Source organism: Cinclus cinclus, chromosome 1 (assembly GCF_963662255.1).
Source record: "Cinclus cinclus chromosome 1, bCinCin1.1, whole genome shotgun sequence".
NCBI lineage: Eukaryota > Metazoa > Chordata > Aves > Passeriformes > Cinclidae > Cinclus > Cinclus cinclus.
This window is the reverse complement of record NC_085046.1, coordinates 63,843,165-63,863,594: the sequence shown is the minus strand read 5'-3', so window position 1 is coordinate 63,863,594 and position 20,430 is coordinate 63,843,165. Positions and strand designations below refer to the sequence as shown.

The 20,430-nt window shown below is 43.0% G+C and overlaps 1 protein-coding gene across 4 annotated transcripts in view; it reads right to left on the bottom strand.

Moving 5' to 3' along the window:
* The window catches only part of GMPR (guanosine monophosphate reductase), a 47,970-nt gene extending 30,616 nt beyond the window's left edge, over positions 1–17,354 (bottom strand). For 2 of the 4 annotated variants that reach the window (XM_062488058.1, XM_062488151.1), the window contains exons 1-6: positions 16,962–17,354; positions 12,929–13,048; positions 12,233–12,316; positions 10,439–10,612; positions 2,644–2,725; positions 186–292 (exon numbers count right to left, since the gene is read on the bottom strand). In XM_062488058.1, the coding sequence (XP_062344042.1) occupies positions 186–292; positions 2,644–2,725; positions 10,439–10,612; positions 12,233–12,316; positions 12,929–13,048; positions 16,962–17,048 (654 nt within the window). In that variant the 5' untranslated portion in view covers positions 17,049–17,354. Of the gene's footprint in view, positions 1–185; positions 293–2,643; positions 2,726–10,438; positions 10,613–12,232; positions 12,317–12,928; positions 13,049–16,117; positions 16,139–16,961 lie in introns of those variants that run through there. The other 2 variants (XM_062488243.1, XM_062488303.1) reach the window with 2 other exon arrangements.
* Between the last annotated feature and the right edge of the window lie 3,076 nt (positions 17,355–20,430).

Genomic DNA, 20,430 nt, shown 5'->3' with positions numbered 1-20,430 from the left:
ATCTTTTTAACGTTAGAGAGTTGGTTTCTTTACATCTGGATCTCCGCTGCCTGTCCTAGGAGCTATGACAGGAGTCAACTGGGGATGACAGGACAGGCTTCAACATGCAGGGTACTAGACTGTTTGATTCTTCTGTTCTACAATGATGTGCACAGTGGGAATCAGAGTGGATGATAATTACTTACAGAGATGATATGTCCTTTCAAGCCATGTGCTGAGTCTGCACACTCAATAACAGCACTTAGCTGTGGATAGCCTACCCCTGTCTTAATCCGAGTGGTACACACAGAACCTAGACAAGAGAACAAGAGGAATAAACACATCCCATTAGGATGACAGAAATGATACAGAAAAAATGTGTTTCAATCAGCATTATTTTTCTCTAAAGAAGTCTCTATTGCCAATGCTGGCTTCTCACAGATAAAAGAAGCACATAGGAACTTAAGTTCTGAAATGCTCTCACATCGCTTCATGGGAGCTGTGGCCGAGAAGACTAATGTCCCCCTTTTCTTCTCCAGGGCTAGTCCTACTTTAATTCTCATCAGTAATGATTTTCAATGAGGGAATTACTGCATCACAAGAAAGTAAATCTGACTGAGGTGCCTAAAGGGAAGGGACAAAAGGACTAGAAACACAATCTGTAAGAACTAATTTATTACCTGAATATTTCTTCTAATAAATACTTCTATCTCTTTCCTGCATGTTTAAAGAAGCAATTCTCTGGTAAAATCTGTACTTTTTTATTATTTTTGGTAACAATTTTTCCCATCTTTTGTTTAATACTGTAGGCAGAAATACTTGGTTGACTGCAATTTTGGGGAACATAAAAATATCAGCACGTATCATTTAAAAAGTGAGATAAGTAATCATCTGAAAGCTGTATAGTGCAACATCAAGGGAAATATTTGAACTATATCTTATCATTTAACTATATTATTTATACATGCGCATGCATGTATGCACAGATAAAAATAAAGGTATATTATATATATACACACCAATTTAATTACAGTTCAACATAGCAACATGGCTATAGACCTTTTGGAATGCCTTCTCTATTTTCTTCCTCGAATGAAGAGTCAAAATGAGGACTGCTTTTTGCCAGTCTAGGTCCTATAATTTAGGATACAGACCTAAAAGGTCTGCATGGTAACAAGAATTTCAAAACAGATTCTAAACCAAATGCAGTGAAATCTGGATCCCTTCACTCAGCTGATATGCAGGTATACTCAAGCTACAAGTAAAACAAAAGTTACCAAAGATCCTTCAAAGAAATGACAAAGTGAAAACTTCAGAAGAATTCTTGCAAAATAGTAAGAAAATTAGTTTTAATATAATTTCCACAGGGCTTGTACTTTACAGTGTATGTAATGTTTTTTTAATAAATCACCTCTGTTTTCCACAGGATAGATCATTATCTGGAAAAGAGACTCAAGACCTGAGGAAGGAACATTTGTTGCTTGTGGTTTTCCATGGTCAACTTGCAGAGATGTGTTCAGGAAGATCTCCAGGGAGGACTATACAGCATTTACTCATTATTTCCATGTTTGAGGCTACAAACTATAATTATTCTTCTTTTAAATCTGAATTTGCCCATGACAATTACACCATGAAATCTCTGTTGTTTATTCTGCATGTATTTTGCAGTATTTATAGTTTGATATCTTCCCAGGCACAACTGCAACGTTTATTACATCATTTTCTCTGCTCCAGTTATCCATTCATGGACCAAAACTATCTGTCACCGCAGAGAAAAAAATCTGCCTGCACTGTACTGGCTGATCACAGCTATACTGTCAGTGGCATTTGTGTTAGCCACTTTAAAATCTAGCCCACATATGGTGACTCCAGCAGCAGACTAAGAAGAAAATAGTAAGAGAAGGAACATGTGAAGGAAGGCACAAAGAAGGGGGGAAAAAAACCCAACAAAAATAAACAAACAAACACACAAAAAAGCAAAACAAAAAACAAACAAAACAAAACCAAAAGAAATATTACGGCAGTGTGTATGCCAGACAACAATATTGGGGAAGGGAAGATAGGGAAAACACTGTAAGAAGTTCAGGGTCCTCTTGTTTATCCATGGAAATGTTAGAGTGCTTGTAAGTGCATTAATGTAAATTTTAGCTCCCAGACAATAGTAAAAGATAAAGGCAAAGTTCTCTGTATTTCACAATTGAAGCCATTTCATGTTTGAAAACATTGACAAGGATGACTCAGCTTCACAGAAACACAAATCATAAAGCAATTCAGAAACCCATCTTTCCTTGATAGAAATGGACACTTGAATACAGTATCCTCTGAGCTTGAGCTCGGATGGCTTACCCACTCTTCATAAGTCTGGAAAAGTGTTCCCAAATACAACACATGTTTCCACTGATAATGTTAGGAACTCGGGCAGCCCAGTGCTTCCAATAACAGGCATCTTCTCTGACTGAAGGTGCAATATGCAACACTGTGCAGTATGAAACACTAGCACCCTGTGTGTGTATGTCTTAAACACACTGTGTACAAGCTCACTGGTACTTTATTGACCCGAGTGGGTCTTGGCATTCTAACAGGCAAGAAAACAGCATTATACACTTGTTCCATTTGGACACCTCCTCTACCAACAGTACCAAAAGCCACCCTTATTTGACTTACCTGGTCCAATACCCACTTTAATAATATCTGCTCCAGAAATAATAAGTTCTTCGACCATCTCTCCTGTCACCACATTGCCTGCCTAGAAAGAAAGAACAGTATCACATGTACAGGAGATTTCAAGACTATTGCAGTAAAGACAATAGATGATAATGTAAAGTTTTATCCAGAGCTTTTACAAGTTGAACTATACAGAGTATGGAAGAATATAGCTCACCATACCGTTCCCTGGACGTGCCACAGAGATTAAACCAGTAGTACAGGTAAATTCTCCCATCAAATGAATCTAACAATTAGTCCAGTAAACCCTGATCCTTAGCATCCCATCAGGAGACCTGCTTTGTCATCCATCCCCTTAATCCTTTCTCAGAGGCACTTAACCACATCATCCCTAACCAAAAGGGCTGTTCCTCTCTCTTACATACACAGAACTCCTCCACCTCTCCTGCTCTACCTATCTCTCCTGAACAGCCTAGAGACTTCCATGCCTTTTGCCTAACTCAGTTTGCAGGAAGAAGTTCAGACCTTGTTTAAAACACTGGAAAATATTTTTTCTTTAGGATTCAGTATTTTGCCCACTGAAAGTAAGGCACTGTTCTTCTAATTTTGTGCATTGGTGCCAAAATTGGTATATACATACAGACTATATAAATATGAGCATTCATACCATATACACACATTTGGTTGTGGTGATGTCACTGGTTAAAAAGAGGGGTTTGGTTCCCTCTGCATGACCTTTGCAGAGATATAGAGAGCATGCTTCTTAGGGTGACATCTTCTTTGAAAGCAGTTCTGAATCAGTTTGTGTTCTTTACCAGATTTTTCCTTGCACTTCAATAGCTCTTTTCCTCCTTTTGCCTACATTGTTATCTTTGCTGAAAGTGAAGGCTGCTCTCTCAGCCTTTGTCTTGCTTCTTCTAGAAAACTTCTATTGGCTCTCACCTAATCAACTGCTTAGTCTTTATTTGCCTTCATACCAGACTTCCTTGAAGTCATACCAGACAGATCTTTCTTGAACCTGAGGAATGAGAACTATCCATAGTGGTAAAGGTGAGTTCTCACCAAGGCTTTGCACAATGCTTGCCTTCTCTATGGAAATATCTTGCCTGACACACAGGAACGCATTTGCCTGTGTCACACTGGTGGCTCACAGTCACCTCATGATCTCCTCATGCCTCCAGGAACATCTACCTACTCTAAATTGTAGCAGACACCTGTAGAATTTCCCATAATATCTATTCCTAGAGTAAGGTTTTTCACATGTGGTTTATTAAGGTAGGGACCCTCTTCTGTCAGAGCTTTGGCTGGGTATGGGGCCTGTAGTAATAAACCATGAGATACAGACTTTTCTGGTCTATGGATGCTGTGAGTGCAGAGAATGCCAGTGCGACAAAATTACTGATACTTTTAATAAAATAAACTACAAAACAACCTTCTAGCACACACTTGGTAATTGGCTTGCAAAACTGGTGCAGCAAGTGCAGAGAGCTGCCAGTCTATTTCTATTCAGTTAAAGAAACATTTTGATGGAAGCTCAGTGTGACAAGACAGGCCCTTGTGTGTGTCCAATTGTGGATCTGATGGATCAGCAGAGTGAGGCTAGAGATTAATTCCCTTGACAGGAGTATCTTCTGTCCAGATGATTTTCAGGGAAAAGACAGTCTTCAAAAAGCAAAGATTTCAAATGACATTTGAATCCTATTCAAAGGAGATTTATGCGCTAAAACCTACGCTTTGAGTTACATCTGAAAACAAACTGTTAGCCAGCGCATTTTCAGACCACGCTTTCCTCTCTGCAAAGGGCTGCACAAGACAAATGAATGCTGACATAGCACATGCTGAACTGACTCACTACAGCTGTACTAACTGCATTCCCATACTCTGAGGGAACATTGTACAGGAATGCAATCCTATAAATTGAACCCCGCAATTTAGGAAGGACATGAAGATCTTTGAATGTGCCAGAAGAAGGCAGCAAAGCTGGTGATGCAACTGAAAGGTAGGTACTGTGGGGAGTGGCCATGGCACTGGGTTCATCTAGCTTGGAGAGAAGGTGGCCAAGGGGTGAACTCATTGCTCACTACAGCTTCCCAAGGAGGGGAAGTGGAGAGGGAGGTGCTGAGTTCTCCATGGGATCCAGTGACAGGATGCATATGAATGGCTCAAAGTTGTGTCCCTCAGGAAGGTTCAGACCTGACACGAGTAATCAGTTCTTAAGTGAGAGGGTGGACAAACCCTGGAACAGGCTTCCTAGAGATGTGGCCAATACCCCATGCCTCTGTGTTTAGTTTCCCTCATACCCTTCTTGTAAACTGGAATAACGGTGTTTCGCTTTCTGTCAGCAGGAACATCCCCAGACTCCCAAGACACCTTTGATAGGTGATGGGAATGGTCCTGCTCTAACATTTGCTAGCTCCTTCAGTACTCTTGGACAATTACAAACCAACTTTGGTTTGTATTTCAGCTCTGTGGCTTCTCTCATGTCTACAGAACATTCCTAACTAGAAAAACTGCACAAGATACACCTCCAGTTTTCCACATCACCTGTTTTGTACTTCCACAAAAGACAGGCTATTAATTTCTGGAGATCTGAATTTAGATCTAGAAATGTTCAGAAAACCTCTTACATAATGATACTGCAGGACGTAGCAAGTGTTTGTAGCAGTACTGATAGGGGCAGAGGAAGAGACAAATTCTGAAGTCCTAACTTAGTATAGCTTTTATTCAAATGTAACTACTGCTGAAATCAACAGAAGGGTATCCAGGGAACCCTGGGCAAGGCCTGTTCTCCACTTACTGATTTCTGACTCCTATTTCATCATTTATTTATTTTTACTGAATTTTGCTTCCTCCTTTTATTAGCTTGAAACAGCTGACAAGCCACCACCTGAAGCATTTATAAAAACAATGATAGTATCAAGCAGCAATTAGTGGTCTATGACACAGGACCACTTAACTTTGCTCAAAAGAGCATGATATTGATTAAAAATAAAATAAAGTAGAACAATCAGGAAATAAAGGATATTTAATAAGTACAGTGTTTCAGCTAAGTGCTGCTTCCTTTCTGCTCAGTGGTAATTTGTTATACTCAGTGCTGTACATTCCAAGGTGGGGTGATGGAGAGCGTGCCACAAAAGGAAGCAGTTTACCTTAGAAGGCAGATGACCACCTGTGCTGTATGACACACACAACATTACAACTTGGTGAAATACTGGAACACATTCAAAAGATTCATAAATAGGATTCATAAACAGGAATTCAAGTCAGTGGTTCCATGAGATTTGGGATCAAATATGTATTTAACTTAAACAGCAGTGTCTTCTTATTAGCAGAGCATAGAGGGTTGTCAAACTGTCTTTGCAGAAATGCTAACCAGACGTTCACTGTTAAGTCACTGCTAGAAAATGTTGGAACTGCATATGTTGGTTCAAAATGCTCATCCTAGCAGGGAAAAGCGCTTATGTCCCCAGCATACATTTTTTCCTGGAATGCATGTACACATATCACTGATTTCTGTCTTTCTGAATCTGCAGATCCTTAAAAAATTTTCAAGGAAGACGTGGAGCTCTACATAGCAGACTTCAACCTGCCAATGAGAGGCTTGCTTCTTTTAGGTACCTTTTGCAGACCTCAGAGAGCACAAAAAACCACCACAAGAGAGGCACAGCTATCAGTATGTGAAGAGATCCCAGTATGACAGCTGAAGGGAAATCAGTTTACTCACATCCCGCTGAACTGTGCTTTACTGAAACCAATGCTTGCCTTACAACTGATACCAATATTTCAGCTGAATTGAGGCAAAACGGCTTTTGAAGTCCCCACTGGTATGGTAAAGCCAGAATACTTCAACTTAAAAAAAAAAATCTGAAAAGGTCAATATAGAAAGACTGAGACCACAGAAATTAAACCCTCTTAGAATTAACTTAAAAGAACACAGTTGGAATGTGCACAGTGAAATCACTACAGACACAACGCTTTGTAGTGTGTTTACACAAGTAGTCAGAGAACATAGCAATTGGTGCAAGTATAGTGCTGCACCATCACTCAGTATGAGGTTTCAAGTGAACAACACCCTGGGTCATTCCAGCACTGTCCACAATGACTGAACTGTGGATCAATCCTGAGGAAAATCCTGGCTTCAGAAAGTCAAAGGGAGTTTCCCTACTGACTTTAATGAGATCAAGATTTTACCTAATAGGATTATAAAGACTATGGCTTCTCTGAGAGAGATACAAAATTAGTGAACACAGTAGGGCAGTGGCTCTGAATTTCAGTCAGGCATTTGATACTGTGCCTCATGAAAGCCTGCTATAAATATCAACTCATACTGCCTGAGACAGGAACACTGCTGCACTGATTGAAAGCTGCTGGCAAATGGCAATGGATGGAGCTGGGGAGAAGTGTCTATGACAACAGTTCTCAAACTTTCTTCTGGTATCCTGTAGGAAAGCACAGTCTGTGCCTCCACATTATCAGGAAGACGGCCAAAGGACACTTCCCACCCACAAAAGCAGGGGGTGCTTAACCATGAGATGGAGGGAGATGCCCTTTACAAGGCTGAGCCATACTCAGTGAGTGCTTGCACTCAAGTACTACACCTGACCTGAGACAGGCTGAACAGAGTCACTCTCTCCTGTCCTGGAATCCTGCCTGGCCCCTGTTCTGAGACGTTAGGCCTGATGGACATGCCATGACTGAATTTACTCTGGCGTGTACTCCAGGGATGAACTGGGAGTAGTCTAGATGGCTTTCTCTGACTGAATCCTGCCTCTAACTGAGGCCCAGAAAAGTTCTGTCACTGACTCCAAGGAGGAACAACAGTTTCTGGCTCCTGTGGTTTTCCTCTGCTTATGCTTTGCAATTCTGCTTGTCTCCTCCTCTGGCCCACATCTTATGGGCGCTACAGTACCTCCAAGTGTGCCCTGCCTCAGTTTTTCTCCTGCCACATTTCCTGCTCCCCACAGGATTGCTCTTCTATAATAAACAGAGGAATATAATGAAAAAAAAAATTCAGGATAAACACTTGGCAAAGGTAACTTAGCTTGTAAACAGATTTCCAGAGTGATGGAATAATCCAGAAGTCTACAGTTAAACTAATACTTAAGGACTATGCAATGTCTAATATAAAGGCTCTGATCCCCCATCATGAATGTTGACTAAAGGTTTCCTTTAGACTTGAGCAAGCAAGCACAACTGATGCACATAACGCTGTGCAACAGCAAAACACCCCAGTGGATGATACTCCTCAGGGTCTTCCTGGTTCTGGGAGGCATTTGTGAGACACTCAGAAGACTTAAATACTCCTTCTTCCCCCATTCCCAACCTGATGAGTGATTTAAGACAAGTCACATTGTACTTCTGTGCCTGTTTGTCTTCTCCTACCCTTTGTGTTCTATGGAGAAACTGATCTTTGTAAATGAATACAAAATGCAGTAGTGAAAAAACCTTGTGTCAGAACCAGGCAGAAGAAAATAAGGTAACACAATTATAAAAGTAAGTACTTAAAAAGACAGAAACATGCATTTGAAAGGTTGTTACACAAGAGACATTCTCCATCTGCAGGGGAGTATTGGCCACAGAGAGTACTACATTAACCACAGTTGCTTTGCACATCCCCTTTCAATCTCACAGCTGAACCCATTATGTGGCCCCTGGGAACACACATTTCTCTGAGATCCAGGGTTGGGTTACTGTTATGTATTGCACTGCAGCTGACTGTGGAATGAATAGTCATGCTGAGGAAAGCAAACAAGACAGCCTGCAAGGTCCTGGAGATCACTTTCAGCTATGAGAGTTACTTTTTTTTATATCTCCTATTTAACTGCTAACTGTTTTGTTTGAAAGCCCCAACAGCAGAGAACATATTGCAGGCAGAGCAGATACATCAAAGCAGTCAGAACAGGTAGCAGCAGGACATGTCTTCCCGATTACCATTAAAAGGAGCCTAGACCAGCTCCTGCATTTCAGCCAGGAACAGCTTCAAAAGGCCATTTTGGCACAGAACGTGAATTCACTTGGAAGCAGGGCAGAGGTGGGTGTCTCTGGTTGAATCAGAGACCTTCAGGGACTGAACAGACTGTGGAGGATTTGGAAAACTGAAGGTTTTTGAACACCCCAAGTTTGTTAGTGTGCTTTCAGGAGTGGAGATCATTGCTGAGCAGATGTGACAAACATAAGCCATATTAAGCCACATTCAGAGAAAGGAACTACAATCAGAGAAGGCAACAGAACAGGTCAGGGCTGTAAATGTGCTCAAGCAGGTGATGCTGTCAGGACAATGAGACCTGAAGTAAGAATAACCTTAGCCATAAAAGCAGAGACTCTAGAAAGGGAGCTGAACAGACATGGAAGGTGTATGAGGCTGGCCTAAGAACCCTGGACTAAAATCTGGGGCTGATACCCGACTTTGACATTGACCTTCTCTGCCTTCTGGGAAATTCATCTTGGTTGAGTTCCCTTCTCAGTCAGCAATCTGTGGGGAGGTGGAGGAGGGCATGACACACAATTTTCTTTCCACTTCTGACAGAGATGATCTTTGGGTTTAACTGTGTGATTTAAGCTCCCTCCCACAACCCTTCAAAGACAAAGACACCAGAGTAATCATGTCACTAGGGACAAGACTTCAAATCCAAAGCAAGGAAACAGCTTCTTCCACCACTGCAGTGAATATGAAGCAGAAAACTCAGAAGGCCCACATTTATCATTTCATAGTTCCAAAATCTCTCTCCAAAGACATGAGAAATATGGACATACCAAAATGGTTCCCACCTCTCCTGGAAGCTGTTGAAGAATGCCTATTCATCAGCCTATGATAACCCAGAATCCAAGAAGCATTCCAGCTTACTTCAGTTTTCCATCATTCAGAAGCAAGAACACTGCCTTCCCCCAACATGAGAGAAAGGAATGCATCCTCCTCCGAGCTGCTTGAACATGTTATTTTATTTGAACCAAGGGAGAATGCACATTTAGGAACATTCTTACTTCACATTTACTTTACATGCATGAAGTTTTATCTCTGGCATGGGAAAGTAGGCAAGTATTGCCTGAACACATGATTTTTTGCTGCACTGACTTGAAGAAAGGCTGGTAGCCTCATTACATCTGCTTCTTGTTTGAGGATTTCTGCTATTCTCATGGAAACAATTCAGACGCATTTCTTCAAGAGCCCTGGCAAAGCAGCAGTAGCACTCTGCTGCAAGGAGTTCCATGCCCATGCAAACACCCTATTCTTAGTGCAAAAGGGCTCAAGGAAGCATGGAATTCGTACTGAAACAGGATAGTAACATCACAGAAAGCACCATGAAAAGTCCCAGCACTGACCGTTTTATTCCCTGATAATGCTGGTCACAACTGCCCAATATCCCTCTCATTCTTCTCGCGGGCAAGGATCAGTCTGCATTGAGCTGTCTTCAGAGTGATCTAACAGTCATTGGCCCCAACTGCCAGAAATGTTGGCACTTTCCCACAGCAAACCTCTGCTTGGAATCACCAAAATAAACATATATATTTAATGATTAGAGGTCTCACCTAGTGTGGGAAGGAGGACATGAGTAGGAAAGAATGGGATCCACCCAGTCTTCCATGCCAACTTAATCAGACAGCTGTATCAGAGCACATGCTAAACATTCCCACAGAAATCATCAGCAGTGGAAGATGGACAATGGCAAATTATTGTTAAATATCCTTCCTTACCTCCCTTCCTTCTCTAGCTTCTGATGCCTACCAGTCAAACTCTGGGTCCTGTTCCTGGACAGAATTCACACACACACATCCTCCACCCTTTCTACACACTTACCATAATGGTGTGATGTGGGAACAGGGCACGGACGGACTTCACAAACTCCACAAAATACTCTGAGTAGCCGTTTGCCACATCCAGACAGATGTACTTGATAGCTGGAATGGCCTCTATAATACTGGTTAACTTTTTCAAATCATCTTGTCCACTACCTGAGCTTGCTGCTACATGCTAAAAAACCAGAGAGAACAAAACAGAGTAGTAGGTTGCAAAAACTGAAATAAACACACACAATTTGTATGCCTTTTTTCCTTCATAGTCTTGGCAGGAGTTGTACTGGTAACTAGTGAAAAATCGCACTATGTAATATGAAATAAATACCTTCCTGGGAAAATCAGTGCGTTATTTCTGTCTTGTTTAAATGATATAAAAGAGAGGGAAATTAGCATTCCAGCATTCATTCACAAGTGGATTGTCACGGGCATGTATAATTATCTGAGATTAATCAAGGTTCAGCCATACTCATATTAACACGAACACAGATAAAGCCCTATCTTGGTATATTCCCAGGAAGTTAAGAGAGGCAAAATTTGGGGCACTGTCAGAGTGTAAAATCTGGGTCTTTAAAGTTCACAAAGCATTCCTGTTATCTAAAGAATCACAGAGTAATTCTGTTTGGAAGGGTCCTCTGGAGATTTTTAGTCCAATCCCATTTCTCAAGCAGGGTCAGCTACTATTGAAAAGAAGCAGATTTCTTCCTCTGTCTTCCAATGTCTTCTTTCCAAAAGAAAAACAGTTTCCACAACTGTTGGCCTACATAACCTCTGCAGAAATCCAAGGTCACAGGGCAAGTCAGTATTTAATCACCATAGGAACAGGAGATCCTATTCCAGTCATTATGTACCACAAGTAAGTTTGGAAGTGTTCAGAGACACAGGACATTCCTGGGACCACTTTCTACCCTATGCCTGCATATAAATAATCCTCATTGGCCGAAGTGCTACGCTCACTTTCAGACAACTCTGTAACCAACAGCCTTTATAATATAATTCTAGAATGTGCCACAGGTAAAGATACAACACAGCTGTGCGGTATTCTATTCTATACTGAGAAAGATCAAAAAGTGCACTGAACTTTGAGCAGGAAGGGGAGATGGCCATGCACACTTACAGCACCTCTCCTGGTACAGGGGCCTGCCAGAAGAAAAGAAGTCTGAATGCGAGAGAGTCACAACTTAAGTCAATGTTTAAATTTACTAAATATGACTCAGGCTAGGACCCTGTGAACAAGTGGGATAGCACAGCCAGGAATAGAACAAAGTGACCTCTGGTGCAAGAAGGTAAGTGGAAGGCACACAAGCTCTGACAACTTTCAGTGCTCACCCCTGCCTGGGCCCAGCACCTGGGTCCCTCCAGCCTGCAGACTCCAGATCCACTTGCACACCTGATGGCAAAGACTTCGCCTGGCACAAGGGTGTGCAGGCCAGCCTGTGGCTGGGTTACTTGAATTTATTCATATTGGTGCACTACCATACTACTCCCAACGGCAACAGAAGCACAGCACTCATACGTACTCCCAAGTATTTCCTCCTTCTTATTTCAGGACACTTCTCCGTTTCCATTCCAGGCATACGTACACTTCACTTTTTTGCATCTTAATATAGGCACTTTCATAACTGACTCACATAGTTCTTTTAAATCAGGACAAGCCACTTCCCTTGATGAATTTAAGAACAGCAAATATCTTCATTCCCCAAAACCTCACTTGACAACAGTATTCCCAAGAGACTCCAGTGTATGTGAGTTCAGAACAAAGCAATAAACCACAGTAATTTACAGTAGAAAAATGTACCTCAAGGCATTCTGGGTGATTGGCAGCAAACAGTTTCCATTCTTCCAGAGAATAATGCTTGTGAATTGCAGTGAACATTGCATGCTAGCAAAAAACCAAGAGAACTGATATTAATGTCCGAGTTAGTAATTTTTCCTTCAGCTGCAAAATAAGCTATTACAAAACTCCCTTTTAAGTATAGGCTCATCCTGCTTGGAAAAAAGAGTAACAATGAATAACAGACCAGGCAACTATAAACAGCTCTTCAAAAGCAACTTGGCATGCTTAGCCAACCTTTCAGGACACCAGGTTTATGATATGTTTCATTAAGCTACTGTCAGTATTTTGAATGTGACAGAGGCTCATTAACTTAGAAAGTGCTGCAGCTCTATCCCATAACCTGTATTTCAAAACTTGTCAGCTAATATTTTTTCTTCTGGCAGGGAGCACAAAGGGATCTCAAAAACTAAGCTCTAGAAGCTCTACCAGAAGCTGAGCTACACCCAAGATGGAAGCATCTCCACTGAAACTTTCTTCTATCAGGAGCCCTGTTTGTAGTAACTGTGTTGTTGTAAAAGCACACCCGCTTTTTCTTATTCTGGAGTTTTAAACTCATATTCCCCTGTTCGCCAACAAACTTAGCTAAAAATCAACAAAGGCTGCTCATTGTCAACCAGCAGCTTCCCAACTGTTGCAGAAATGAGAGTTAAGACTTACTTTTGCCATAACCACAGCCATTTCAAATGTCCCCACAGTGTCCATGTTTGCCACTATAATGGGAATTCCTGTGTATGTCTGCTTGGAGTTACGGAAGGTGAAGGTGCGCGTGAGGTCAACCTGCAGTGAGCAGACATGCATTCCTTTAAGTAACTGATTGTAATCTTACACCAGTTTTGCCACAGATTTCAGATACAGCACAATTAGAAACAGCTTCTTGATTTTTCTCACATTTCCTGTTCCTTTTGTTCCACTATTACAGGTTTTTTTTAACAATTTCTGCCTTCCAAATAAGAAAAAAAAATAAAAATAATGTTTTCTGCATTAAACAGAGCCCTTACTTAAGAAAGAAGAATCAAAATAAAATTTTATGAAGAAAAGGAACAAGGCAGAAGGGCTTGGAAAGAAAGGACAATGAGGGCTCTGGGTTATTGTACACAGAAGTAACCTCAGCTGTTTGTATGGCTGCCTGAAGAATCTCAAACTGAAGTCCTAACTCCACAGAAGTCAGAATTTCAACTCTCTCTGTCTCCAAGGCATAGAGGACTTTATTATATTGTCCATTACCTTAAAGACTGGGACAAAGCATGCTCTTTTGGTCATGGTTACCCGAATTCTTGCCATACAGTATGAGCAATCATACCTTGGCTTGCTAAACCAAGAAGCTGCTAGTTTCTAAGTTAATGTCTTGAAACTGTGTCTGCCTTCACCTTCAAAGTTATTTCTTCTTCAGCACCTTCAAACGATCACAGTAACATCAGGCTTTTTTTCCTTACATCCGCAAGAGGTATTATCAAATTATATCAGTTCCCACTGGCCTACATAGGATCCTCCTACCTAGGCAAAAAACTCTCAAAAGGAAAAAAAATCCACAACTCTAAGATATTAGTTTAGTCTCTAGCAATAATGAAAGCTCATTCAGTTTTCACTAATCTTCACTGCAACGTTATCCCAGTAACATTTGGAGACCTGAAATAAACTGAAGTCTGTCATGAGAAAGAAAGCAACAGAAAAAATATAGGATTTTTTACTATTCAATTAAAACACATTTTGAGCAATTCCAAATTGCAGGCTAGATTCTGATTAATACTGTGAGGAATTTATTACTGATTTGTGTAAGAGAAAGAACTTGGAGCCTTAGTGATAAACTGTGAATCAGGTTCTCACATAAGCTTGTAAGTGAAGGGTCACTTCAGTGAACAAGCTAAAATATATCTTAATGGAGACTCCCTCTTCTCCCATTTACTATCAGAGGTCCAATTCTCCAGCCATCATGGATGACAAACCATTCTCACAGGAATTTTAGCTGCAGCTAACATTAGAAAAAGAATATAGGTATGAAACAAGTATGAAAAATTTAATTTACTTTACTCCCTCTTAATACAATGTATTAACTAGAATCCAGAGGGAGGGGGGAGGGGGGAAACAATAGTAGCCCACCACCAATTTCACACAGATGCCAGCACCAGAACCACTGCCCTACAGTTTTACAAAGGAAAAACATCTCTTTCAAAGGAACTTCAGAAAGGAAAATAGTTACATTTCAGAAAAGACATCAGAATACTGCAAAACAGACACAAGGCAAGAACTTGCCTTGTAAGTTTTAGTCCTTCACACCTTTAGTATCTCCAATATCCCATAGCAATAAGACAAATATGTTGCATAAAAACTTCGACCTTTGCCTGGTAAATACATTCAGGGCTTTTCCTTGTTTTATGAGAGACAATCAACAGCCACTACCCTGTTTCACCTTTTCCATTGCACTCCTCACTTTTTGGACTTTCAGTATATCTTCCACCGCTGCATCTTCTCCATACTGAATTATCCCGGTATGTTTAGGTTTTTTTCTCATGGGGAAATCAGTCAACACTGATGATCATGCTGGCTGCCATTCTCTCTACCTATTTTAGCAAACTGTGCTGTTCTTGTGGACTTACTTAAATTTTAAAGAAATTTAGACTAACTTCTTCCTACAGGACACTTGTCTGGTGAACTTGTTATGGACAGAGTGCATGAGTAAGTCCAGCCAACGCAAGAACAGGTTATGTGAGTACCAAGACCCCATAGACAGATAATGCTGCTCCCATTCACATCTTTGCTCTAACCAATTTCTATGCTTGAATTCAAGCATCACATTTTCTGTGATCTTTTCAAAAGGAGAAAGCAACCGTGGAAAACGAAGACAGTGCAAGGAATCAGAAACAAGTACCAACACAGCAAACCTACAAGATCTGCAAATATCCCAAACTGCCTCTCTAGGAAGCTGACTTAACTCTAGCCACTGCATAAAAAGCTATCCTTGCACAAAACGAGGCATTTACACCAGAGAAGCAGACGCTTCCTGATACAAGCTTCAAAGCAGCAGCTTGCTGGGTAACAGGCACTGTAGTATGCTGCCTCTGTTTCTCTGCCAGAACTATTTATTTATATTCTTGTTTTGAAGCAGACTGGGGCTGTCCATTTCAGATCTGGCTCTCACAGACTGTTTATCCCTGTTGCTACAGCCTCAGTGATGGTGTCCAATTTCTTAACCTTCATCGGTTTTCACTGACCCCCTCATGACACGCACTTTTTCTCATCTGCAATGTTTTAGCAGTTCATCACAGAAACCCGTTACAACCCTGCCATATCAGCTCATGTTCCTCCTATCGTTTTCCCTTCCCAGCAGCCCTTCTCTCCACAGCCTGCACCCTGCTAAATATACAAAACACTGCACTTGAAGGAGCCATGTGCCTGCCACTCACTCGGTGGAGCACAGCTCCACCTGTTTGCCAGGCCGGCACAGTGAATTTTAAGGAGGGATCCATAGGTGCCCAAGCAAATGGTTTGAAAGTGCCCACAGGCTTTACATGCAGTAACTGCACACGATGAGAGTTACTCGGCCGAGACACTGTATATCATACATTAAAAATTACTTGCCAGAGATCAACTTTCTACTGAGAGGGCCTCTCACACCTTCTTGATGGCAAATAAATTTTACTTAGTTGTTGCCCTCAAAATCCCTGGCCATAGTAAACACAGCCTCCCTGTTTCACTTTCCCTTCCTACCTCAGTCTCTCTTACAAGACTCCATGTCCCCTGGAGAAAACCTTAATCCTCTTTTCATCCCCCAACACAACGTAATTCCTTCTTCAGTCAAACTAAATCCTTTGTTAACCTTGGGGTTACGTGGGGTAAACGAGAAGGCACCTTCGATCCTGAGGCAGCCATCTTTTTTTGTGGATGCAATCGATCCTTACGGGATTGATTTCTCGGGGTCTTTCCCGAACCCTGATGAGAGAGAACCACAGAACTGTTCCGTCTGACGGTGGCCAGCAAGGACACAGCCCCAGGGGGACTCCAGGGCTCCGCACACGCAGGTCACACGAGGGTTAAAACCAAGAGAGGGTGAAACGCACCCCGGTTTGATGTGACCTCCCTTAGTACCCCCCCCCCCCCCCATGATGGGCTGCACTCTGAGAAGTGCTTCCCAACATCCTCGCGGGTTTTTATTACAATATTTCACTTTTTTTTTTTTTTTTTTTTAAAGAGCACACCAGTTCCTCGGTGGTAGGCAGCAGCACCGCCCACACTCCCGAGGGTGAGGGCACTGCAACCCGTCAGGCGGCATCACCGGCTTCAGCCGGCCGGGTAACCGGACACCCCTGTCCTGCAGCGCTGCTGGTTCGCCGCCGCCCCCTCCGAAACCGGAGGTCAGGCCCCGCTCGGCGCCGCAGAGGCACCTGTTAGGAGCCAGCAATCCCCCACTGCCCCCCTTATATTTCAGCTTGAGGAGCGAGGGAGGCCAACACGGCACCGGCAGCCCCCGGCTCCGCAGGGGCCGTGGGGGGGGGACACGCCGCGGACATCGCAACTCCGGTCCCTTTCCTCCCTTCCCGGGAGCGGCGGCACCCCCCCGCCACGCAAAAGGCAGACCTGGGAGAGCATTGCTTCGCTAGATCGCGGAATAAAAATAAAGCAGGGAGAAAGGCGGGTTAAGGAAGTTAAGCGTTGAGAAAAGGGGGAAAAGCATGCTGAGTTTGGATGCCCCCACCTCTGCTCTGCTTTTAAGGCTGCTCCTTTTAGGTCTGACCAGGACATCTTTAAAGTCCAGTTTGAGGTCTGCGTCTACGCGGGGCATCTCGCTGGGGTGTCGGGGTGCGGGGGCCGGGGCTGTCCTGGCGGCGGAGGCAGTGGCGGCCCTGCTATGCTGGCTGCACCGCCCCGCCTGCAGAGCCGAGCCGAGCCGCGCCGGCCGAAGCCCGCCGGCTGCGCACCGAGCGTATTTATAGGGCGCGGGCACCGGGCCCCATCGCTTTATTAGGCGAGGGCTGTTTTTAGCCGGCCGGCCTCTGCCCCGTCCCCCGCCGCAGTCACCCCCCGCCTCTCCGCCGGGCAGCGTGCGGTGGGGGACAGACGGGGACGCCTCGCCCGTCCGCAACCGCCCCGAGCGGAGCGAGGCGCCGGCGGCGGCCTTAAGGGCAAAGCAAGGGCAGAGGAAATGGCGCCTCCATGTGACCGAGAGGGGCCCGCTGTTGCTGGTACCGGGTGCGGGAGCCTGGCTGTGCCGGGCGGGCGCTGCGGGGCTGAACGGACATCTTGGCCTGCCTCCCTCCCTCCACTTCCCACCGCCCGGAGTGGGGGGGTTGCGGCGTTCCCCAACTCTGTTCGGGCTGTCGCAGCACGGCCCAAAACGCTGTCCCTCCGGCCATATAATAAAGATACCGCTTGGTCTAGCTGGGCTGCCGTGGGAATCCCACTTGCCGGGGTGCTGTGCTCTGAGCCCAAACGCGGTCCCCTCCCTGCCCGGCCCCCGGTAATACTGAGGCAGAGCTGCGCTCCCCGCACCTGGCTGTGGCGTTGGTGACGCTGGGAGATGTGCAGCTGGTTGGTCACAGGAGAGCGGTCGGAGCACAGCCACCTGCCGCTGCCTCAGCAATTTCCTACTTCACTGCACTTAGAGAAGCAACAGGGGTTTTGTTTTTGATTTTTGTTGTTGTTCTTGTTCTTGTTGTTTTTTGTTTGTTTTTGTTTGGTTGTTTTTTTAGTTGGTTGGTTGTTTCTGTTCGGTCCCCCCCTGCCCCCCTTAGCATAAAGGAGCCTGATCTGTGACTATTTCAATGGTGCTAGCCACGGTTCAACACACAAGTCACAAAACACTCAGAGCACCAGGATTGCACAAGCTGAGTCCATCTACACCTGCTGTCAGAGGGATCAATACAGGGTTACCAGATACCACATGAGATGGCTTCCACAGGAGCTTTGAGCCTTAAAGTCTATTTAATTATCGAGTCAGTGGGTTGCAAGATTTGGACTTCTTTGGAAGACACACGAGCTAAGCCTTGTTAGTGACTGGAAATTGAAGCCTGGGATGCTTCCTCAGGCACATTGCAGGAGAAGGTAGCGCTCTCTCCTTTATCTGAAAGTTGCACATGTCTGGTCAACACCCTGCCTTCCCACAGAGCTCTTTTACACCTCTTTGCTTGAGTGTCCCAGATGATCCAGTATGACCAAGCATGAGCCCAGGACTTTACACAGAAGGCAGAGCATCAGAGTGCTTGGAAATGATGTTCGAGGAGAACCTTGTCATTGTGGATGTTTCCCATGGAGATATTCAGGAAAAAGGACTCTTTATAATTCATTTGATATGCATAACAGAGGCCGTTCATTTGGTGTTTTCTCCACAATATAAAGGAACTACTAAAACATATTTTTTTTTTCAGATAGATATATGTGCTACTATTTGCTGTTAAGTAATAAGAGTACTGATGAAAAGGGGTCCAGTGGAAGTGGCATGTCTGTAGCAGAGGACTGGGAATGGGAAAAAACAAATGCATCCTGTCTGTGCCTGGCACCATGTCTTCCATTTGTTCTCATGGCAGGCATGTAATGCTGACAAGAAAGAAGGAAAGAAAGAAGGAAAGAAAGAAAGAAAGAAAGAAAGAAAGAAAGAAAGAAAGAAAGAAGCCACTGCGCTGTGAATTGAGAAGGTCAGCACTGTTTTGAAGAGTAGGTGATTTGGGCTAGCAATGATATGTGTAAGCCACAGAAAATGCATGCCTGATGCTCTTTACGATTTCCATTATTTCAGTCTCCACTCACAGAACTCACAGTGCTATTTTCCTGCAGATCACAGTATCTGCTAATATTCATTAATTTCCCATGTACACATACCAACAGACAGTCGGGTGTCTCATATCAGCTTGTGTGTTCTTTAGAGTCTACAAAATTTGAAATTCTCCAGTTTCTTACTCCAAGATATGTTTTCTGTAATCAAAATTATGTTTTCTTACTGAACCAGCTCTGTTTATTTCATTGGCCTTTCTGAAGTATGGATACCAGAGGGGACATGATCAATAATCACATTAATATCATAGCCATAAGTGAAGATCACCTCTTACATATCTTTGTTACTCCTCTTTATATACCTGCCATAGTAACTCATCCCTTTGCTATGGAAAAAAAGAACTGTTCGTCCAGGCTGTATGCAGTTTAAAGTGCGAATGAGTCATCACTGATTTCAAATTTAGCATATGCAAGTGATTTGTTGCTTTCCTTCAGAGTTCTTTTTTTCTCTACTTCATTGTTTTATATTTACACTTAAAAGCAGATGGAACAATGCACTCAGAAGAGAACTGCTTATCCACTGTAGCTGAAAAGACCAATGCCAATGTAGATTTGTAGGTCTTCTGAAAGTTTTCTAAACTTGGTATTTTTTGAGAAGAGGAAAAAGTGATCGTTATAATGCAAATAGTTACTACTGCGACTAAAGCCTATTATTAGCTAAGATTGTTGACCTTGTGGTTTTCATCCTGCTATTGTAATTGTAAATACTGTTGTATACAATAGCATAAATTAGTTCACAAATCTGACTTGGTAACAAGGGACATGGAAGAGTCTGAAGTACTCACTGGCATCTTCACCTTGGTCTTCCCTGTTAAGATTTTTCTCAGGATTCCCAGGCCCCTGAGACGCATCAGAAAATCAGGAGTAGTGAAGACACTTCCGTAAGGACAGGATCAGACTGGGAGGGGGAAGTCCTGGTGACTAGAAAAAGCAAATATCAGTCTTGTCTTTGAGAAGAGCAAGAAGGAAGGAGGATCTGGGCTAGTCGGTTTCACTTCAATGCCTGAGAAGCTGGTGGAGCAAATAATCCTGGAAATAATTTTCAAATGAATGAAGGACAAGAAAGACTGAAGGTAGTTGGCATGAATTTATCATAATACAATCGTGCTCAGCTCACTTCCTAAGATGAAATTACTTGTTCAGTGGATGAGGAAAAAGCAATGGATCTTGTTTATTTTGACTTCGGCTTTTGACAGATTCCAAGTAACATTTTTGTAGGCAAACCAGTGAGGTGTGGACTAGCTAAAAGGATACTGAGATGGATTGAAAGCTGACTGAAATTTGAACTCAAAGGCTTGTGATTAGTGGCATTAAGTACAGCTGGAGGCCAGCTATTTGTGGTACACCAGGTTAATGGTATATGGCATTAAAAACACTTCTTTTTATCAATGCCTAGT